Raw genomic sequence first — 24,259 nt, forward strand, 5'->3', positions numbered from 1 at the left:
ACTCTGACGGTACTTTTTAACATGTTCAGGTTTTGTGACATATGCACGCACACATTCATGGCTGTGATTGTATTGCTTGTACTTCATAAATATTTTTCGCCTACGACAGCCATGCAGGAGACATCCTGTGCTAGATTTTTAACTAAATAAGTAGTTATAAAAAAATACAAATTATGGAGCAGGCTAAATCTACTTCACCTAAACTTTTTATGTGCACCGCTATAGAAAACAAGGATGAAATTGAAGAGGTACTGTCTAGGATTTTGCAGTTTTCCAACAAAGAATCATTTAGTCGGCCATGTACAGCAGTAATTTCCCTTATCGACGATAGTGGCGCTAGTGGTTTTCGAGGCGCGAAAACTTAATTTAGTTGCGTGAGTTAATGTTTTCCTTATATTCTTAGTTATTCATCACGAAATCCGTATTTTTCAGAGATACGAGAGAGCCTACAACTTCTTCCAATCACTCGTAGCGGACTGCAGTGAAAAGGAAACGCACGATGCACTCAACAATGCGGTTTGCAAAAATCATGAAGAAGTGTCCCTTGGGATGCTGATGTCCATATTGACGGAGCCCCACAACGCTACGAAGTGCTACCGCGATCTAACGCTAGTGACCCGCGACGGACTCACGTGTGTGCTCAATAATCTATCTAATTTGATTCTGGAAAGGTATTTAAAGTTTCAAGATACTACTCGAAATCAATTACTATGGTTGGTGAAAGAAATGATACGGAATTCCGTTACTGGAATAGACAGCGTTTGCTGGAACTTAATGCGATATGCATCAGGGGGTGATATTACCCCAAAGAACATATTCTTAGTAGAATCTCTATTGGATATTTACATTGAGAATAGAGCATGGCTAGACAAATTTCCTGTACTTATTTGTATGGTGGTGTACACATATTTACGATTAATAGAGGACCACAATATTCCACAACTCATGGTCTTGAGGCAGAAAGAAGTCAACTTTGTAATTTCTCTAATAAGAGAAAGATTTGCTGATGTTTTGACGTTGGGGCGAGATATGATCCGATTGCTGCAGAATGTGGCTCGCATTCCAGAATTTAACCAACTATGGCAGGACATACTAACAAATCCAAAATCTCTGTGTCCCACTTTTACTCATGTCTTACAAATTCTACAAACAAGGACCTCCAGAAGGTATCTACAGTCCAGGTTAACACCGGACATGGAAAGGAAATTAGTATTCCTTACATCTCAAGTAAGATTTGGTCATCATAAGAGGTATCAGGAGTGGTTTCAAAGACAGTACCTAGCTACGCCAGAATCACAATCATTACGGAGTGACATGATACGATTCATTGTTGGTGTGATACATCCAACAAATGAACTTCTTTGCTCAGACATCATTCCAAGATGGGCTGTAATTGGATGGCTATTAACAACCTGCACCTCTAATGTTGCTGCTTCCAATGCCAAATTAGCTCTATTCTATGATTGGTTATTTTATGATCCAGAAAAGGACAATATCATGAACATAGAACCTGCAATATTAGTAATGCACCACTCTATGAGATCACACCCAGCCGTCACTGCCACTTTATTAGACTTTTTATGTCGAATAATCCCTAACTTCTATCCGCCTTTTGCTGACAAAGTTAAGCAAGGAATATATAGTTCCCTTCAGCAGATCATAGAAAAGAGAGTGCTGCCTAATCTTCAACCATTGTTTGATTCTCCTAAGTTGGATAGAGAATTGCGAACAACAGTGAGAGAGACATTTAAAGAGTTCTGCAGCAATGGTAATGGAGAAGGTGCCTCCGGGGTGCTGGCGGAGAGTAACGAGGAGATGCCTAGAGGTCCGGATGAGCCCGCATTCTCAGATGATGAAGAAGACCCATTACCAATTATAGCTGAAGATACCGATGATGACGACTTACCTTTGTCTGAAGTACGTGCGCGCGAAAGACCTGAATTAGCCGCTGCTTTGCCTTTGACGCTGCGGCCTTTAGCGGAGACTCTTCTGGACGACCGCTCCGCCGCCGCCGCGACCGCTCTGCTCAACGCTTGCAGCACATCAATGCCAACAGCTACAGCTCTAGCTGATCTATTCACAGCTGCGAGCCAGGAGGCGCCACCGTTGAAAATCAGCGCAGACCCTACTCCAGCTGAACTAGAGATACAAGTTAACACGCCTATTTTCGCCATGTTCAACTTCCTTTCCAAAGGCAGTGAGGGAGGCGAGACTAAACGCAAACTAATACTTGAGACAATCAAAGAGATTCGCGCTCAGAACGCATTTCACGGAGTTGGATACAGTCTTTTATTTTACTTAAAGGTATGCTTCGAGCGCGACCGGCGCGCCGAACAAGACCTCGGGAAAAGGAGAAACGTGAAATTCAAGTCAGAAATTTACCGAGATTATTGTAGTTACTTGGAGCTTAAGATTGGCGATAGTTTGGCGGATGATTTTGAGAAATGTCAAGAATGCGACGCTAACGCTCTAGTGTGGTTGATACCGGACGTGTACAGAGAATTTAAAGATCAGGCTCAAAACCACATTAAGTTATTGCATGTGATAGTTTCCACTTTAGACGCTGGGCAATTACAGCGCCTCGTATGTCTAACATTGCAGAACAATTTGATGATGTTTAAGTCAGATGACATCACGATGATGCTATCTACAAGTTTGGGGTGGGAGACATTTGAACAGTATTGTCTGTGGCAACTTTTGACTGCTCACGACATCTCCCTTGAAGATGTTTTGCCAATAATTCCGAAGTTGTCTTATAAGGATCATGCGGAAGCATTGACATCCGTTTTACTAATGTTAAAGCAAGGAAAGCCGAGCGCAGATGTGCTGAGACAACTATTCTGTAGGGCGGTGCAACAGGAAGACACGTTTGTTGTGTCAACACTGTTGTATTGGTGTCAAGATTATGAGGATAAGGTTGGGGATTTGGTAGCGGTGTTGTTGAGCACGCGATATCCAGGAACAAGCCCCAACAAGAGAAAACGACCTGGGAAACACAGCATTCCGCCGAATGCCCCTCCTTCTGCTGAACTGGTTAGTAGTTAAATTTTGTATCATTATAATTACAGCCTATACTGACAAAGATACAATCAATAATGATTGCAGAAGAGTGGTAATCTGAGTTATTTCTCGCCCCAGAGTTTGACAGCTGAAGTAGACGATGCGTCGGCCTAAGTCGCAAACCTCGGAACTCCACCGGGGGAATTATGAGGTTTACGACTTTAAGTATTGTTGTCCAAGGTAGCAATTACTAATTTCCTTGAAATGGAGTTACGAGGTTTGCGACTTAAGCCGACGCGATGGTAAGGTCAATGGATAGTACATTTTTAACAACCAGGGTTACCAAATACTAAACCGTACAGCGCCATCTACAACAGCTGTAAAACTCTGGTTAAATTACTAAAATATCTGAAATTCACTACCACAAATATAGGTTACATAAGGTCAATATAGCCACACTTACTCGTAATGAACTTAGCTTAGACCATCACGCTCTGCGATTGTTGCGCCATTTGAAGTCCTAGCTAAATTGGTTGTTCAATACTTACGCTATAGAATTTCCAATTAAGCAAGAACCCTAAATGGCATAACACTCCTGTGTGGTAATGGTAACTGTATACATACATATCCCTCGATTACAAAGTTGATTAGCTAATTTGAAAACTCCTCATATATTTTTGTTACCTATACTAAAACTATGTTGGCCGTTCCAAAGAATTAAATACCTATACACACACTCGAAAACATCCTCTTTCGGCGTAAGTCGGCTAAATGGACTAATCGTAAGAAATTTATTTGAAATAACGAAGTAATAATTTCTAATTTCAGGTGCTTGGACATCTTGAGCAGATGAGAGTGAACTGCGTTGAACAAGATGATATGTCAATTTTTAATATGGAATGTATGCAGAAATCACTGCAGTTAGCTCAGTCGAATAGTAGTGATAGTATAAGGGTAAGTTTATATCTAAAGTTAATTTACTGTATAAGAAGCATAAGAAAATTCGTTTCTAACCGAAGCTTCCAGGCCAGTTTCGGCCGTAGTCACGGTTTCCGTCAAAAAACGGCAGAACCTTACGGCCGGGCCATAACTTACGAAATGGTACTTCGTACTATGAAACTAAACTATGTAACAAAGACCAAAAGTTGAGGAACGAGTAGAACAACAATATTAATATACTGATCTATGTACTTATAAATTAATTGGTTTATTAGAAAACACAATTCCCCTAATGAGGGGCACGAGGGCGCCACGGAATGGTCGACGCAATCTTAATATGATATAGGTCAGGAAATGAATGCTCAAAAAACGTTGTAGAGGGAAATGCTAGGAACACAATTTTTGACTCCGTAACTTTGTTTGGACTAGTTAGGAGGTGAACATATCAAAAGTCCCCGGCTGTAGCCCCGCTGCTGGGGGGTAGAGGGGGGTAAGAAGGTCGAATTTTTCGGTTTTTCATTGATATCTTGGAAACTTTGCATCTTAGCGACATAACTACTAAGACAAACCGAAAGCTGATAAAATTAGTTACAAGTTTTATCCAGTCAAGTTTTTCGATATCATGAATAGTTTTTGAGATACCCGCTCTTGAAAGTTTATTTAGGGATTTTAATTTGACCATAGTTATGCAGAAAACGACCAACTCAATTTTTCTATCATTGCAGAAAGCGACCAATGCTAATGAGTTAGGGTGTAAGTCACTTTGACAAAAATAATAAGTTGGTCGCTTTCTACAGAACTACGGTCAATTTTATCTTGATATCTACGTCAGTGAAGCTGTTAGGCCATGTTTGGTATCATTTTCGTATAAATCGGGGGTGCTGAATTCATTTATGGTATCACATTGACACTATTCCGAAGTAAAACCAAAATTTAAAAAAATATATTTTTTTAAATCCCTCTTCACGCTTAAACTGCTGAACCAATTTCGTTGAAATTTGGTACAGAAATAGTTTCAGTCTCGACACAGAACATAGGATAGTTTTAATAACCAAAAGCCTCTTTTGAGAGTGTGAAAAGTGGGGTGAAAGTTTGTATGGGGAGTCAATAACCGCTGAACCGGTTTAGATGAAATTTAGGATGGAATACATCAGTGATTTAGATGAAAATGATACCAAACATGACTTAAAACCTTACCTTGAGCAGTAATAACCTCAGGAATTCAGTTTCGTCGACGAAGTTGAATTCCCCCATACTCCATTTCACAACTTTAAAGGATGATTATTGAGATAAAAAGTATCTTATGTCCTGTCTTGGGACTCGAAATATCTGTATACCAAATTTCAATTAAATCGGTTGAGCGGTTTAAGCGTGAAGAGGAATTAAAAAAAAAAGCTATTTGTTTAAAGTTTATATGTTTTTTATTAGGAATGGTGTCAATGTGATACCAAAACTGAATTAAGCACCCCCGATTTATACGAAAATGATACCAAACACGGTCTAGCAGCGTCACTAATGTAGATATCAAGATAAAATTGAAAGCCCTAAATAAACTTTCAAGAGCGGATATCTCAAAAACTATTCAAGATATCGAAAAACTTGACTGAATAAAACTTGTAACAAATTTTATCAGCTTTTGGTTTGTCTTAGTAGTCATGTCGCTAAGACGCAAAGTTTCCAAGATATAAGTGAAAAACCGAAAAATGAGACCTTCTTACCCCCCTCTACCCCCCAGCACCAGGGTGCCGATTTTTGAAATTCGATCGCTCGATTTCGTCACTCGAAAATCGGTGGAAATCGGCGAAATGCCAATTTTTGAAATGCGAGACATCGAAATTTGGAATCTATTGGTATTGACCACTCGATTTCAATTCTATTAGTAGAATTTAAAAGCCTAGTAGTGGAGATATTATTTACCGAAATACACGAAATCGAGTGGTCGAAATTCAAAAATCGGCCCCCAGGGCTACGGCCGGGGACTTTTGATATGTTCACCTCCTAACTAGTCCAAACAAAGTTACGTAGTCAAAAATTGTGTTCCTAGCATTTCCCTCTATAACTTCTTATTGCTTGACCTAATAGTTATTCTAGTTCGTTGCATTTGACTAAGTATGTTATGTGACATGACATGACATTACGATGCTAATGTGTTTATTTTCCAATTCCAGAGACAGTACAGTGATTTATTTCTACTGGCTTGGGAAGACGAGTTGCCAATCTCCAGACGCGCTAGGAAGCTAGTCTCCAATTCACTGCCACTAGCACTAAGCACTAGCTTGCATTCTTCCAATGATGATAGTGAGGTAATAACATTTTTTTTTTTCTAAAAGCGGTATTTATCAGTCCTGCTAGTTGACAATAGATGCCGCGATGAACGAAAACTCTAATGCTCAACAGTTTTCAGCTAATATTATAACCGGATTGACTCGAAGTCTATTTTCAACTGCTTATAATATTAATTGAAAAATTGTTTAGTACATTTTTCGTCAGTAGCTACACTTGTGGACATCTTGTTGAGTAGGAGTACTGATAGACTATCAGTACCTATCAGTGATATATCCACTACTTGATGTTAGATGTCGACTACGTAATAACTCGTTTTAGTAAAAAAAAATATGTATGGAGTTACCACTTTTTCTTTACTTATATTTTATATTATTCTATGGTGTCAATTTATTGGTAGTAAGTAGTAACAGTTGGGAATAACCCTGAGACACGAATATAATTTACAATATTTTGTAAAAATGTCACTTGCAATTTCGAGGTGGGTTGGTTCACTGTAAATTTTTTATGTTACAGGAAGAAGAGATAGTGAAGCCCAAACAGGCGAAACGACGGAAGAAGGCTATCTCCGACAGCGATTGACATATCTGGCGTAAAATGGTAACTTAAAACACCAAAGTGCAACTCAACAATACAATAAATATTATGTGTAATAAATATACATGATTACGTTCGTTACCTTATGTTATCATCCGGGTACAGTTCTAAGAATTGTTACCTTTAGTTTTTTATTAGTTTTGCCTTAAGTAATTGTACATTAAATCCACACTTAATATACTCATGGTTGTTGGAGTTCTTAATGCTGTTGTTAGGCCGGTTTTAGTTTTCAAACATTTGCCAAAAGTGTATTTCTCCTTTAAAAATGCAGGTTCCCCCGCCATAATAACTAGCATTATGATAAATCGGTTTCTATATCCGAGATACTACAATGATAATTAAGACTAGACTATAGGAGCGTTTCTTTTATTTCTTGCCATTTTTATTTATTGTGACATTTTTTGCCACTTTTTTGTATTATTTCTACTCAGAATCACGAGCTCTTTCGATCCTAATGGGATAAAAAAATGTCCCAGAGTTTTTTTCCTATTGTGTTACCATTTCCCCATACACTTTGTATGGCGGTAACAAAAAGGAAAGTTTGAAAAATTTATGGTAATTTTAGGACACTTTTTTTCTCCTATAAGGATGAAAAGGGCTCGCGATCCTGACTAGAAATAACACAAAAGTGGCAAAAAACGGTCACAATACCTATATAAAATGCCAAAATATAAAAAAAGGCTCATAGTAGTCTGGCAGAGCTCAAAAATGACCCCACGTGTATTGTACAGTTATTATTAGGGGGTATATTTGTGGCGACGCCCGTGCCGTTTCGCAGTCCCCTGCACTAATTGAATCTCATTGAAAAAGAAGTGAAAGTACAAATTTTCAAAAACATTAACACGATTTCCAAGTTTTCTGATACCTGTTTACGGTTCCCTCAAAAGGCAAAAACAGAACAAAGTGACAGCTTAAACTCATTAATTACTACCTACCACAAGTTCAGAGCCATCGTGAACAGTAGGTACTGTTACGCATCACTATGCCGACCTACTCGCAACACACCGTATTTTCCAGCCGCACATATTATAAACCTAATGACACATAGACCTAGAATTACATAGACGAGCTATACGCGTGCCTCCGTGAGGGACAAAACATACGCAAAGCGACAATATTATAAACACGTTTTAACATTCCTGACAACATACCAAAAACAATCTACGTAATTCGGTCGGGTTATTTGTTGCCCGCCATAAACCATACTAAATGTTTGGTGGGGAACAAACAAAAAGTGAGACTGTGACAAGGAAAACCAATAATACCGCTTTCTCTGCTACTCCTACTGAAATTTCCATAGGTGCATCTCGTTCGGTCGTTTGGCCCCTCCCCCGTGTCATCTCTATGTTATTGTACCTCTACCTATGTAATGACAAAACTCCGAAGCATGTTTGAGAAATAAGTTTAAACGTGAGTCAAGACAACGCATTTTTGAGTACCTGAGCCATGAGTTGAAGAGGCAATATGAAGTGGAGCACGCTTTTGAGAAGACTAATCACTGAGGGCCTACCGCGAACACCGAAGTTCGCAATCTTTCTCTGTCACTCTAATTACGCCTTAATTGGAGTAAAAGAGAAATATACCCGCAATTTGGGAACTTCGGTGTTCGCGATAGGTATCCTGCTTTTGCCGTGAACAACTTCGTTCCACAATAAATTTGTGCCGTCTAGCATAATTATATACGTTCATTCGAAAACCATTCAATTGTAGACCTTGCGTTCATGCAGCAAGGTTCACTTTCCGTTTTCGGTTGCACGTACAGGTTAATGCTTAGTGGCACTATTTCGCTGCTTTTGTGTTCACAGTTCGCCGCTAGTTCAATATTGAGATCTTTTTAAATTATTCCCTATGTATTAAAAAAACATGAAGTTAGATATAGATATAATAAATTAATAAAAACATCAGCTTGAACTTTTGCCTCGTCTTTTACTTAATTTGACTTTAGGAAACTATCTTATTGGGTGTATCATATCGTCATAACTTTGAAATAACTTACTTAAATACTTATAAACGTTTTAGACCCCACTAAAGGTGAGCCGACGATCTGGTTGTGGAATCCTTAGCGGCGAGAATTATTTTTATTTAAATCCTGATAAAAAGAGCTGAGAATACCTATCTCAAACGAGGCGTGGCTCACTCCGTGATTTCATCGCGTCTGTACAAGTACATGCTGCCCACACAAATTTTGGTGTCTAGCCATAGTAGTTCCGAGTACCGCTACGAAGCGGACGCCTGCTTGCGCCACCTTGCGGTCATATCTGCAGTAATAGACGCGTTTTGTTAGAGAGTGAACCTTCTGTACCTAGTACTATTATTTATTTTGTGCAAAAAACGCTGAAGTGTTTTTCAGAAATTATGAAAAGTAGGTATGTAAAGAACTTCGACTTGAAAAACTTGTGGTCAAAAGTTTAATAACCTCAATAAGTGCTGATTAATGTGGGTACAGGCGGCCAACAAAAATATAGTTTAACAGAGTGAGGTGATTCGAATTCAAAGACACTTAATAACGTTCTTTGAAGCAGGTTTCTTAATGAAAGGTTACGAATATCCTCAACGTCTTTTGGGCCGACTGTACCTATTTAATATTGAACTAAAGGCCCGAAAACACCGGGTGCGGATCTATATAATATATATAGTAGTATACAGATACGTATAAGAGACGGCACACCGCTTGCGTGACATGTGCGTGCAGGGCTCCAACATTTTTGCGCACGCACACGTTCTACGCACGCAGCCGCAGCCGGTGTGAACACTGAACAGGCATTTAGGCTGAATGTAAACACAAAAGCATAAAAACATTTGTATTGTAAATTCTAGCACATCCGAGTAGTCATTATGTGTAAAGTTAAATATTGTTGTACAGATTTTCTATTCCCGTATAGTGTTGGACTTATTTTAAGTGTAAAGGGTATGAGACCAAGAATTTTATTCAAAGGATATATTGTATTATCGCAATTTTCGAATTACATTTTACACTAGGATCAATAAAGTATTTCCCCTTAATATGTTAATTTTGTTTTCTTTCATACATAAAATGTTCATATTCCAAATAGATACATATATTTACATTTATTGGAAACATTTTTTTAATATAAAACAAAACAGTCCCAGTTGCACCCAGCCCATAAAGTTTTTTTTCTCAAAAATGGACAGCAAAGTCGACTTTGCCGTCTAAAAAATTGGTCGCGAAGCGCGTAGTTTATGGACAGACAAAAATTAAAAAGTTAAAAACATTGCAGTCTCGATTTTGGGACTGCAATGTTGCATACAAATTCCATTATTTGTCGAGTTCCAAACTTTTTAAAAGTTGAAATTACCATATCAAATGAAGGCACAGGCCCATTAAACAGCCAAACAGATGAATAGTACCACGACTATTTAGATGTCTCAAATAGGTTGGCGTATTTTTGGCAGAAAAATACACTTCTATTTGTTTATTAAAAAAAATAAAAAGGCGGAAAGGCTTTTTTTCTGTCAAAATATATATGTAAGAACGTTGCTTTTGTAAAATATTTCTATGATATTTATATTTCTTGCACCATTTTTGAGAAAAGCACTATATATGACTCGGCTAGAAGGCTACTTGCTGGCTTCGGATTCAATTAAACGGACTCCCAAGGTCGTCCGTTTAAAACGAATCCTCAGCCTGCAAGTAGCTACTTCCGAGCCTCGACAATAATGTACTATTTCTGAAGTGTCACTTTTTGCCTCTTCAGGCATTTAATATTTTAGGAATATTATTAGACAAAAGAATGCGAAGACGCATACAGTAGTGCAAAATGTTGTGGCCGCAAAATTGTATGGCTTAGATTATTAGAACACTTTAGGGTTGTCACAGACATTGACGCAACTACCCAATTATTACAAACATTTCAAATAAGACACACTAGCCCCTGTAAGTAGTACCGTACTAACAATATATGCAGCTCGGGTGCGCGCGAAGGATTATTCACTAGGTACATCTGTAACTAATATAAGGGACCGACATCAATACTTCTGATTCTGACATACGGCTACAATATTTTGCACTTCTATAGTTCGTTTTTTTTAGCATTAGAAAGAACTTGAAAGAAGGTAAGCGATCTTGACATGTCTTTTAATTGAAAAACGCTTTTTAATAATCAGTAACTATTATGAAAGCAGAAGAATATAAATGATCGTATTAGATTCATAATTGTTACATATTTGCCGTAACTTATTTTTAAAATGTGTTTTTCAATTAAAAGACACATCAAGATTGTTTACCTTATTTCTAATGCTAAAAAAACGAACTATACTTTACTAATTTAACCCTTTTCCAGGCATAGTACAATTTATCGACCACATACGCGCCAATAGAATTTCAACCTTAGCAATCCGAATTAAGGTTCAAGTTAGATTTGACTATTGGGAAATGTGACTTGTTTTAAAATTAATTATCAAAGCTGGATTAATTTGAAATATATTTGGATTTTTTGGGAAATCCTTATAGATTGGTGCGGCCTTGAAAAGGGTTAAGTATTCCTTTGCCTATGGTCCTAGTTTTAGGCACCGAAAAACCATCCAACTATAGTCCAGAAATTCCCAACTATGGTCCAAAAATGGACTCCAACATCTTCATTCAGGTGTGACTATTATTTGAATTATGTAGTTCTATGGCAAAATATTTCTATAAATGGAAGAAAAAACTCATAATAAACCAAAAAGATCATTGGTATGGATACATAATTGGAACAGACTTGGGTGTTTTAAATACTAAAATGGGACAACAAATAGTTCAATTGGGTGTCGGGAGTAACTAACTCGTGAAATTAATCCAATTTAGTGTCTGATATGAATATTCCTTGACATGAATTGTAAGTCTATGAAAATACTTTCGTAATATTGTAAGTCTCAAGTTTGGAACCATTCACTTTATGTATCACCCATCAACAGAAAATGTGATCTGAAATTTCAGATGAAACTTGGATAAAATAAAGTAAATCTAAAACTAATTCACAAATTTTTTACTTTCTATAATACAGTCATGTATTTTGTTACCCCAAACCGTTAAAATATTTTTTTTTTATATAAAAATCTATGACATATTGGTATTGGGCGATTGCCACTGCCCTAACAAGGAAACCCGTTTCGAGGTAATCAAATATACCTACGCAGTGAAGCCAAATAAGTGTGTAAGAATCACTCATACAGGCAAGAGTTATATTATTTATATGGCATGGGTAAATAAATTGCCTTAAAATTTTGGTTCATGTGCAACGTGCAACTCCAGTTTTATATACTTATTACATAAGTCTTGTTTGAGTGTAAGGCGCATTCTAAATACATGGGCCGAAATTAAGGATCGGTATCTCACAGAATAAATTCAGATATTGTCTATGACAATACGCTGCGGCCCGCGAACCTCTCATGGCCCGCGAGCCTCCCTACCGCGTACACTTCGTTAACTGCTGTGGCCCTTGGCTGCTAAAAGGTTGCCGACCGCTGTTCTAAAGCCTGAGATAAATTATCTTAGCGTGATTATTTATCAAAAGGAATTTACTATTTTACAAATAAATTAATGCAGTGGCAACATTGTCTTACTTTTTTTGGTCTTGAATTACGTTTTGCAGTATAGTAGGTGATCAATTTACCATAATAGAGTCCGGTGCTTAATTTCAGCTTGTGTGCTTAGTTGGGAATGGTATGCAGAGAAATTACATATATGGTCGAATTGGGTCTATTAACAGCCTATCTATAAGGACAATCCAAAACAATTGAAACGAAACTTAACCCTGGACTAAAGCTTGCCCTGCTTGTATCTGTGTCTTGCCTGAGCCTTGCTGTATTTCTTCTTTTCCGTCGGAGTTTCTTTCTCTTTCGAATCGTCATTAACACCTGAAAACAAAAAACAAAATTATTCCTTTATTTCCGCCAAAGACGTCAACGGAGGCGTTCGATTGCAGTGTAATATCAACCTTAGTGCATTTCTATAAGGTTTACAATGCGCGTTGTACCTATATAGATTTTTTGTCAGTAAATGTTTAAAGATTTTCAAAATGACAGAGCCATGAGAATTGCGAGGATAAATATTTATCATATTCTGTTTTTAGTATTAGTTGTTATAGTGAAGAGATAGAAGATCAGAAATACATCATCTGTGAAAATTTCAACTGCCTAGCTATCATGATTCATGAGACACAGCCTGGTGACAGACAGATGGACAGCGGAGTCTTAGTTTAGTAATAGGGTCCCGTTTTTACTTTTTTACCCTTTGGGTACCCTAAAACGGAGAAACTTTTATAAAAGCTCATTTACCTAAGTCCTCTGGCGGTTGGAGTGATTTACCAGGACTGCTTCCCATCATGGTCGCAGCTTTGCCCGCCATCCACCCAATCCCAGACAGGGCCATTGAAAACGCTACCATGCTAAATGGATTCTGTGGAAATAATAATATTGTATTAGTTACTTTATGAGGTGATGCCGGTGATGGTCGCTTTTATACTTTATTGACTTTATTGTAGATGTCTATATCACCTAATTATTGACCCAATAAGGGCGTCCGCTAGCTGGCACGGTTGCGCGGAGCGGGTTTACGAAAAATAGTACGAGCAACGCTATAGTATGAATAATCTCAGGTGAATTTTTCGGGCTCGGACCCTAATCTGTTAAACAAAAGATATTGTTTCCTTTATGCAGTGGTTACAATGCTTACTGCTAATAGCCCCGACTTAAGTAACGGGAACAAACCCATTTAAAAAGCAAATTTACCATCCTAATTATATGGTTCAAATTCTTGAATCAGCCCATTCGGAGATAACACGTTTTTGTTATCTCAAAAAACAAGACCACCCTAATTGTTCTCTGAACAAGCTTTCATATGAATTTGAACCTTAATACTATCACGATAGTTGCTTTTTAAACGACATGGTTGCTTTGGCACGAGCTGTAGACCGCTCTTAAAAGAAACAAAGGCTTTTGTTTAACGGATTAGCACCCGAACTCGAAAAATCCACCTGAGATTATTCATACTATAACTGGTGCGGACGCATGCGATGGATTTTACCTGCAATGGCACACGCGTGCGTGCGCCCGCTCCGTGCATCCGCGCCAGCTAGCGGACGCCCTACAAATGCAGGCTGCAGGCCTAAAGTGAAATAACTGTGCATAAATATGATCTAAAAACGACATTATTTGTTTTTTAGAAGGTGGTAGTCCACGGTGATCCAACTAAGAAATATAATGATGGTGTAAAATCTTGTAATTTTACTATTATGATACAGAGAATTAGGAGCTCAACTATAATGACAGGATGATAATGATGGACATTGGACCCAAAGGTTATAATTTTCATTTTCTCTTTCTCTCTCTCTCTCTCTCTCTTTAGCCTTTTTCTACACTTCGGGTGTTTGTTCGGGTTGAATTTTCATTTTATGCCTCTATAAATTAATCATTATCCTATCCATAGTTGAATATCATAAATACGAATGAAATTACTACTTACAGATAAAGTTGGGGTCTTGGTTAAACTGTAGTCAAGTATAACAATAACAATACCAAATATAAGGCCAACACATGAGCAAATCCACATGATATTTTGACTATCTGTAAAAGAATAAAAATATTATGAGTATGGCATTCAAAGAACCTGGTTCTAAATTCATAGTCGACTAATATACTTCTGCTGCTTTTTGTAAAAGTGTTGTATTAAAGAACATTGGCCATTGCCAAAGCAGTGATATACAGTGTGGAAAGATAAGTCGGGCCCTGGAGAAAAACTACCTTAAATCCTTAAGCTGGCTCATTTTACTTAAAGGAGACATTCCTTTATTTTTAAAAAGAAACATAACTGCATTAAAAGATTTTCTAAAACTCGCTTGCCTCGCCCGGGACTCAAACTGACAAAAAATTACAAAAAATAAAATCTCGCAATTTTATTCCACTAGTTGATACAGTTAATGTTAATGATAACATTTCTCCAAGAAACATTAGGTCTTGCACTCGTTTGTCGTACAAAATATCCATAAAACCTAATATTTAGTACTCAAGATTTTTTTAGACAAGCCAAATTGAAGAAAAAAAGAAAAAAACTTTTAATCTAAAAAATAATAATAATATCTTCTCTGTAATATTTATAAGACCTATGTACCAACACAGCTTTGACAATAAAGAAATCTTATCTTATCTTAATGCAGTTATGTTTCTTTTTAAAAATAAAGGAATGTCTCCTTTAAGTAAAATGAGCCAGCTTAAGGATTTAAGGTAGGTTCCCCCCAGGGCTCGACTTATCTTTCCACACTGTATATCTATAAGCTCAATATGGGTAAGCTGGAAACGACAACAGAGCTTGTTGATGGTCTTCAATACATTGACCATAGTGACAATCTTGTCTACCAACCTCTATATTTCTTTTTCTGTGTTTCACTTATGTTCTTAATGGATTCCATCAACTTGGTGTTGTGTGGGTCCAACTGCAGAGCCCTGGTGTATGACATGAGGGCCTCATCATACAACTCACTGGCTGCTTCCACTTCAGCTCGACGGAAATATCCCTATATTGTTGAGAAAATATTCACATGAGAATTAAAATTTTATAGGCTATTACTTCCTTCAAACTGGCTGCAATGGACTATTTTCTCGTCCAATATAAATATGAAAATGGTTTATTTTGGATAAATTTTAACCCTTTGACCGCCGTTGTCCGGTATAGAAGACAACGATAGAACGATACGCTGGCGCCGTCGTCTTGTATACAAGACACAAATTCAACCACTGAGTTAATGTGAAAATAATAACAATTGCAATTTCATTTACACTCGTGTTCATATTTAAAGTCTTTGTTTTTCATTTATTTGCTTTTTAAGCCGCTATATAAATCCCTTCTTTTATAATAAGGCATTTAAAAAAATTGCTCCAATTTTCAACATTTTTCATGTTCCTCGTCGCCGTTGTCTTGTATAAAAGACAGCTAGGGATGGGAATGTTAACTCGATATGGGAATTTTTAAAGTAAATATAAAGTCAGAAATATGTTTTTATCTAAGTATTTGAACACTTGTTAATCGCCAATTTTTTTCAACGAATAGTAGGTAACTACTTACTAGAATACGTAGAACGAGAGTCAGATAGGCATAACTATATTTAAAGTTCAGGTAGCTTCTTTAGCTCTATAAAGTAGAGTCAGACAAGTAAATTTGCCATTGTAGATTGTGGACTATTTAATTGCAGAAGAGATAAATAAAAAAAATAATTGATGTTATTTTATAGCTTAGTGGGAAGGGATACACCGCAGCGACCGCTTCGCACAAGTGTGGTACAGGATCATACCTGTTTATCAGACTTTACTTTTATTGTTATAACATTGAAGTTAATGTGTAATTTTTTTATAACAAGTCGTTGAACGTTTTTTTGATAAGAGTTTACCTATAGATTAATGTAAACCAAACTGAAATTATAATGATCGATTCTAATTCCGGAATAATATCTTCACTCATAAAAAATTCAACCCACGTGTAATTTTCACTAAAACAGTTCCGGTATATTGACTTTATCGACACATGATGCGCAGCTTTAACGTTACGCCAATAAAGTTTACGTACCGACAAGCGCTTACGCCGTTGACCTAGAGACTATTATTAATTGATCCGCGCGGAAACAGTCCTTGTCGGTCTGCACTGCGGGCAGTCCATGGGCGCCGTTGTCTTGTATAAAAGACTTCTCGTACAGCCTAGTGCGGCGATATCACGTCTTGAATCTACATTGTTTAGTGGTTGTTTTTTATGTTAAATCCCTATATTTTAAACATTTTCGGGTGTAAAACATATGTTTAATTTTGGCAATTTGGAATGAAATTAAAACAGGATAAGAACAAAGCTAAATTAAAAAGATTTTTATTAAATATTGTAAATATCGATATCACTATTTGCAATCCCTAAACTTTTTATTAGTTGTTTACTTAAAATTTGCTCTGGCGTGTGAGTGAGCGTCTTTGCGGACTAGGTCCGGCGGCCAAAAGGTTAAGTGTCCACGCATCCATTGCTTTTATAAGCATACTTGAAACTTCATAGCTTGCATATACCATAATTTTAAGTAATTTTAGAGCAATTTATTCATTCATTACTTATTTAACACCACCATAACTATTAGTCTTTTTTATTAATTCTTTTAATCATCTTTAAAATAGTATCATATAAGCTATTATATCCTTCATTCTCCCTACTTGAAAATAATTATAATAAAAACAACCAAAAAGTCCCCTATTTCTTTAGTATTTTAATTCATGTAACATGATATTGTTATAATAATGTTGTTTTTTTTATTGTAAAACTTTAATTATTATACAGTAATTATATATGTTATTATTAATTATTACACAGTAATAGTCTAATTAAACTTACCTTGGCCCACTGAGGCTGTAACCTAACCGTCTCATTTGCATCTTGCGAGGATAAGTAATGCTGGTCCAGTTTCAAGAACGCGAATGACCGGTTACTGTACAAGACATAATTGTTCGGATCCATTTTAATAGCCTGCGTGTAATGCAGTACCGCTTCAATAAATTTTCCAACTTTCACACATTCATTTCCCTTGTTTTTTAGATCCTCTACACTGGGGCTTTGAGCACCTTTCTTTGATTCTTCCATCACTTGCAAATTAGCCTAAATTCAAACTCTTGGCATACTCTTAAAGACACGAATTGCGCGCTGTAATATTAAGAAAATGAAACGTAATCCTGTAATACAAAATTCAATAAAAACGAAGGAAAAACGTAACTATCATCTAATTAAATATTGTAATGAATACAATGATAACCGTGATAAGACCTTTTCATTTTTACCTGTATTGGATTGGGGTACGTTCCAAAACGAGAATGATGTAGTTTGACAATGACATTTACTTTATTTCCTACACGATTTTAGTATGTTATTATTCTACAATAGTTATATTCTAGTTTAATTACATGACTATAATTAGTAATTATTGTTTATGTTGTTCACAGAAGAAGGATACTATTTTTTTTTATTCCAGAGGACCCACCGCGAAATTCAAAATTTCGTTATTTGCCTTTCGATCACTCTTTTATATTCGAATTCGAGCGATAGAGATGAGATGAGAGACAGACTTAAGAGGATATATATATCCTATAAGGAGACATAGAATAACGAGTTTTTAATTTTCGTAGTAGAAGTAGACCCATGGATACTTAAAATTAAACAAGGATTGTTATCTATATATCTTAGCTATTATACTACCACGCGAACGCGGTCAGCAACGTGGCTTCCGACCATTGTAGGTTCAGGACTTTTTCAAACCGAATAAAATAGAGGTGGTTGCCAACCAAATTGCATGAGCGGCATGAGCCCCGGCGAAGGTCAGCGTGACTTTCAACCGTCAGAAGTTTAGCTTGGTTGCCTGCCACATAGCAGGACAGCCGCGGCGGACAAGCGGCCTTATCTCATGTTTGCAAAAGTTTGATTGGATTGGAGTGGTAGAGTTAGACCAAAAAAAGTCTACCTATGTGAAACACTAGAATAAAAGACCTGTTAATTTTTATTTATTTATAAAGTAGGTAATTTTCTCAATTCTCAACTATCTAGTCTAGTACAAAAAAACTCATAAATAAGGTATTAAACCTTATTTTCTTAGTTAAATTTTTATGGCACCATTGTTGATAATAATATTATAATCATCATAATATACTGGGTCAAGCAAATCTTTTTTTTTTTTTCTTTATATGGGCTTGAGGGCGATGTTGCCCGTAGCCAACGACAAGTAAAAGGGTAGGAAATTAAACGCGGAAAGGAATAAAGGAACGGAATTTGGAAAAAGTGGTCAGGTCAGGTATAAGAATACAATGTGATAATTATAAATATGCTTAATACTATACTTTTATATTATTATGAGAGATGAATCATGCTAAGATGTTATATAAATCTTGATTAATAAGCAAGGAAGGAATGTCTGTAGGAAAGGGAATATGTTTAGATTGTAAAGTTTCCATGAAAACAGTACGATCGTACAAGGGACAAGAAAAGAATATATGGTTAATATCAGCCACCTCAGCACCACAGTCACATTTAGGATCATCAATAAATTTAAATCTAGCAAGATCAGAAGGAGCACTTGTATGGCCTAGTCTCATGCGTGTTAAACATGATATTTCGCGTCTATTGAAGTTTTTATTGTAAAACCACGGCTTTATAGGGATGTCGTTTTGAATCTTAAGATAATAACTTCCAGATTCTAAGCCGCTCCAAAACCAAAAGAACTCCCAGGCTAACCTGAGATATCTTTTGGGGAGCAACAGAAGATCATGGCAATAATTCTTATATGGAAATATATCACCAGAAGCAACAGCATCTACGGCCAGACGATCAGCTTTCTCATTTCCGGAAATACCACAATGACTTGGCACCCATACAAAATTTATAGTAAACCCTTTCTTTTCGCATTTTAACAAGAGGTCTCGGATTTCATATAACAAAGGGTAACTGTTTGTCATTTTGAAAGGTGATTTTAAAAGAATTTGGAGACAACTTTTAGAGTCGGTAAAAATTACACATTTATTTAAATTGAACATGCAAACATACTCAACAGCTTTATAAATACCAAATAGTTCTCCAGTAAATACCGAAGATTCTGGAGGGAGTTTAATTTTTTGTACAACATTATACTGGTGATGAAATACACCAACCCCTACACAACTATTTGTAGAAAGTTTTGATGCATCTGTGTATATGTGATGCCAACCAGACCAATTTTCTCCCACTAAGTTGTTAAATACAGGTTGAGCACTTATTATATCCTTAGAAATATTGGAGTCTAGAAAAATTTGCGGAGAAATAATCAGAGAGTCAAAATCTTTCTCGTATATAGGAAGGTTAATATGTCTGACAGTGGGAGAAGATATAGACAAAAATTTAAGGTAGCTATTAATTATACAAGGAGGAGTTCTATTACGCCAATATGGAGACGACTGCATATGATCATAAAGAGTCGATAATTTTGTGATAAGAGGATGTACCGAAAATTGCATAGTCCTGAAAATGAATCTGTCGGATAAAAATTGACGTCTCAAATGTGCAGGAGGGTCAACGCACTCCACTTGCATGGCATTAGCCGGACTGGTTCGCATAGCACCAAGGATAGTCCTTAGTGACTTATTTTGTATAACATTGAATACTTTAAAGGCATCTTCTGTACCTGGTGTTAAAAGAAAAGAACCATAATCAACAACGCTTCTTATAACTGCATTATAAATAAGCTTCAAGTAGAAAGGATGGCTGCCCCACCATACACCAGCCAAGCATCTCAATATGTTTAATGAGCGTTCACATCTACCTTTAACATAATTACAATGACCCTTGGCTGACAAATTGTAGTCCAAAACCATTCCTAAATACTTGACTTCTTGACGAAAGGAAATTGTAGATCCACCATATGATAAACTTTCATCAACCGTTTTTTTCCTTGGAGAAAATATAATTGCTGCGGTTTTCGGAACTGAGAGGTCTAACCCATTATTATTTAAATATACATTTAGTTCCTTCAAACTAGCATTTATAAGTTCGCAGGCCTTTTGTACGGATCCATTTCTAGAATAGAGCACTATGTCATCGGCATATTGTAAAATTGATATATAATCTGGCAAATTAGAACTAAGGTCGTAAGTATATACATTAAAAAGCAAGGGGCTTAGAACAGAACCCTGTGGTAGTCCTTTCCAAACTGTCCTGTGAAATACTTTATCACCTAAATCTAACCTAATCGTCCGTTCATAAAACATAGCAGCAATAATATTACACAAGCGTTCAGGAACTCCCAAGAGGAACAACTTATTTACAAGAATTGATATATTTACATTATCATAGGCCGAATTGATATCTATAAAACAAGCTACTACATATTCCCGTTTCGAGAAGGCTGAAAGAATATCAGAAACTAACAAACCCACACAGTCTAAAGTAGAGATGCAACGGATAGTTGTTTGGCCGGATACCGGATACCGGATAGCCGGCCTGGACGCTGGCCGAATATCCGGTATCCGGCCGCCGGATATTCGGCAGGCGGAACTATACCTACATTTCGATTTTTCAGGTGCGCATTCTGCAGGTTTGACCTGTTTTCTAGTAAACGTTCTCGCGGACTCATTTCTAGGTTCGAAATGAAGTGTGTATACAAGTCAGTGGAATGATTAAATTGTTTTAAAATAATTAACAAGTACGATTATGACCGTATCTGTTTCTTAAATCCAATTTATTTACTCCGCAATCAAGCAATGTTACTATCCGGTATCCGGCCGGATAGAAGGTCACTATCCGGTATCCGGCCGGATAGTAAAATAATGGCCGGATAGGCCGGATACCGGATAGTAACCGGATATCCGGTGCATCTCTAGTCTAAAGTGCTTCGGCTTTTGCGAAAACCATATTGAATATCGGGTAATAATTTCTTACTCTCAATAAACCACTCCAACCTATTTTTAACTAAATGTTCTAAAATCTTAATTAAAACAGAAGATAACGCAATTGGACGATAAGAATTTGAATCATTACGGGGTTTATTCGGTTTGAGAAATGGTAACACCAACTGTATTTTCCAATTTGGGGGCGGGAAGTCGAAAAAAGCGGGCGATTTAATTTTCCCAGATTTTCTAAAATTGATTTCTTTGTATATATTAACTTAAATTTGGTGTAAATAGTAAATTTGTGTACATAGAACATTGTGTAAATAAAAATGGGTGAAAACACCGGCGGGGGCCAGCCCCCCGGTGATAAAGAACCAAAAGAAAGAAAGAAACGAAAGTTGGCGGCTTCGGACGTTACCGCAAATTATAAAATGTTTGTTAAGCCAAATTACAAGCGACAATTCCCAGACAATCACAGCGCTGAGTGCGTCGTGTACGTAGAATCGCAGGAAAACGACAAGTTGGGCAATAGGAATCCCATTGCTCTGACAAAACTATTCACGGACAATGTTAAAGGAATAGTCGGCGTGCATCGAGTGAACGCGCATAAAGTAGGCGTCACTTTTAAGAAACCTGCACCGGCCAATAACTTTCTCAAAATGGACAATTTTTTGGGCAAACATAAGTTGAAAGCTTTTGTACCAGCACACCTTACAGAGACAACAGGCGTGATACGTTACGTGCCTAAGGAGATGACTAATGAAGAGATATATAAAAACATTACCTGTGATACGGAGGTGATCTCGGTTAAGAGATTTATGAGAAAAGTGGACGGCAAATTGGTCCCCTTAGGTACGATTGCCGTTACTTTTGCGGCTACGACATTACCCCAATATGCATACATGCAAATGTACAGATACCCGATTCACATGTATATACCACCACTGCTGCAATGCTACAAATGCTTAAAATTCAACCACTCAGCAAGAGTTTGTCGAGGCGAACAAATGTGTTCAGCTTGTTCTGGACAGCATTCATATAAAGATTGTGATGTAGATGAACTCACTTGCATTAATTGCAAAGGCAATCACTTGGCGATCTCCAGAGACTGCCCTGTGAAACAAAAGAAAATAGAAGAAAAGAAAGCTAAATATGAAAACCTCAGCCGTAGTTTTGCCACTGTGGTGAGTAATACTGTACCATCAGCCCCTGTACCTATTACAAATCCAAAAGTATTTCCAACCATAACCAAACCAAATAATAATGTAGGCGTAAGCCAAACTTCCCTGAATATTGAGCAACTACTGAATGACGAGACTATCATTAATGCTTTAATCAAATCTTTGGTTATGCTGGGAAATGACAGGAGTGATACTCCAATTAATAATAAAAGAATTAAAGAAATACTCAAAACAAATTTATTAAACTAAATCATGGACACTTTTTTGCATCTAGCACAGTTTAACATTCAAAGTTTGTTACATAAGAAAGCCCTATTAAATACATTTCTTGCAGAGCAACAGATAGACATTTGTTTATTAAATGAAACATGGCTCAAAAGTACAAGTACAATTCCTAACTTTGCCCCGTACAACTTTATACATAAAATTTCAAAAAATGCCAAAAATGGAGTAGGTATACTTATTAAACAAAACTTACAATATAATATCATAAACACAACTTTTTATGAATCGATTCAGAATATCTGTGTAGCTATTGAAACATCAGTTGGTAAATTATACATTCTTTGTGTTTATTGTCCACCCAATGGTAGCAGGTTTGATGTTCGTAAAATGAAAAAGCTGTTGCTTGAAACCCCCAAGCCATGTCTAATCATGGGTGATTTTAACGCTCATCACATATTATTTGGCTGTCAATCAAATAACAGTAGAGGCAATAGTTTATACAATATTATTGATGAATTTGATTTGTGTATTTTAAATGATGGCAGTCCAACAACAGTGCAATATCCAAATAGGAATCCATCTGCAATTGATATAGCTCTTGTCAGTCCCACAATAGCTCCCCTTTGTGAATGGCGAGTTCATGATGACCCAATGGGTAGTTACCACTATCCGACTCTGGTTGATGTAAATGTGAAGCCATCCATATATGAAGTCCGACCTGTGGAAGAAAAATATATTTATAATAGAGCAGATTGGTTCAAGTATTATAATTTATCAGAAACCTGTTTTTCTCATTTAGACATTGATGATAATACAGAACCTCTTAATTTGTATACTAATTTTGTAAACATTTTATATGATATTCGTTCAGAAACAGTTCCAAAACTAGAGTCCAAACAATCCGTGAAGATCATGAGGAAACCTGTTCCCTGGTGGAACCAAACATGCCTTGAGGCTGTTAAAAAGTCTAAAGATGCTTTAACTCAGTATAGAACATCACCCAGTATTGCTAACTTTATAAATTACAAAAAGCTTGATGCCCAGAAAAAAAGAACATTAAAACAAGAACGTGTGAGGTCTTGGCAAGAGCTATGCAGTAGTTTTAATAGGATGACACCGGTTTCTAGGATATGGGGATACATGAAAAAGTTTAAAAGAATTGGCTCTTCTCACAATAGACATTTAAATGATGAATGGGTGCCAAGTTTTTTAAATAAATTATCAGATTCATCTCCATTAAATAAAAATCATTTAAATAACATTATTAATCAGTCAGACGAAACTCCAAGGAACTCTTTTCTGAATAGACCGTTTACACTTAATGAACTTTTTATATCACTCAAAAGTAGAAAAGACACAACACCAGGGTTAGACAATATACCATATATGTTAGTAAAAAAGTTGCATCCTAATGCTATAGAAATACTTTTACATATTTATAATAAATTATGGGATCATTTAGTCATTCCAGAGTCATGGAAAACACAATGTGTCATTCCCATCTTAAAACCAAATAAACCAGTAAATAGCCCTTCATCATATAGACCAATTTCATTGTCATCATGTTTAGGCAAACTTTTTGAAAATATGTTAAAGTTACGTTTAGATTACTATGCAGAAACTCAGGGAAAGCTACCGGATGTTCAGTTTGGATTCAGAAAAGGCAAAAG

The 24,259-nt window shown here is 36.6% G+C and overlaps 2 protein-coding genes across 2 annotated transcripts; one reads left to right on the forward strand and one right to left on the reverse strand.

Annotated features, from left to right (window-relative positions):
- Positions 1-40: 40 nt before the first annotated feature.
- On the forward strand, positions 41-9,822 carry LOC134669626 (integrator complex subunit 3 homolog). The gene is made up of 5 exons (XM_063527284.1): positions 41-248; positions 433-3,033; positions 3,829-3,954; positions 6,108-6,242; positions 6,739-9,822. Exons 1-5 carry the CDS (start codon positions 174-176, stop codon positions 6,802-6,804), a joined length of 3,003 nt encoding a protein of 1,000 aa, XP_063383354.1. The 5' UTR covers positions 41-173; the 3' UTR covers positions 6,805-9,822.
- A 2,681-nt stretch (positions 9,823-12,503) lies between these two features.
- Positions 12,504-17,614, reverse strand: LOC134669656 (stress-induced-phosphoprotein 1-like). The gene is made up of 5 exons (XM_063527333.1): positions 17,174-17,614; positions 15,176-15,329; positions 14,282-14,382; positions 13,096-13,216; positions 12,504-12,675 (listed from the first exon to the last, which is right to left on the reverse strand). Exons 1-5 carry the CDS (start codon positions 17,417-17,419, stop codon positions 12,578-12,580), a joined length of 720 nt encoding a protein of 239 aa, XP_063383403.1. The 5' UTR covers positions 17,420-17,614; the 3' UTR covers positions 12,504-12,577.
- Positions 17,615-24,259: the final 6,645 nt, after the last annotated feature.

Source organism: Cydia fagiglandana, chromosome 12, assembly GCF_963556715.1.
Source record: "Cydia fagiglandana chromosome 12, ilCydFagi1.1, whole genome shotgun sequence".
Classification (NCBI taxonomy): Eukaryota; Metazoa; Arthropoda; class Insecta; order Lepidoptera; family Tortricidae; genus Cydia; species Cydia fagiglandana.

Excerpts from the sequence above, each read along its gene's own strand:
- LOC134669626 (XM_063527284.1), top strand. The coding sequence starts at position 174 with ATGGAGCAGGCTAAATCTACTTCACCTAAACTTTTTATGTGCACCGCT. Across the intron at positions 249-432 it reads ACAAGGATGAAATTGAAGAG|AGATACGAGAGAGCCTACAA; the intron begins GTACTGTCTAGG and ends CGTATTTTTCAG. Across the intron at positions 3,955-6,107 it reads ATAGTAGTGATAGTATAAGG|AGACAGTACAGTGATTTATT; the intron begins GTAAGTTTATAT and ends TTCCAATTCCAG.
- LOC134669656 (XM_063527333.1), bottom strand. The coding sequence starts at position 17,419 with ATGGAAGAATCAAAGAAAGGTGCTCAAAGCCCCAGTGTAGAGGATCTA. Across the intron at positions 14,383-15,175 it reads ACAGAAAAAGAAATATAGAG|ATAGTCAAAATATCATGTGG; the intron begins GTTGGTAGACAA and ends ATTCTTTTACAG. Across the intron at positions 13,217-14,281 it reads CCAAGACCCCAACTTTATCT|AATCCATTTAGCATGGTAGC; the intron begins GTAAGTAGTAAT and ends TTATTTCCACAG.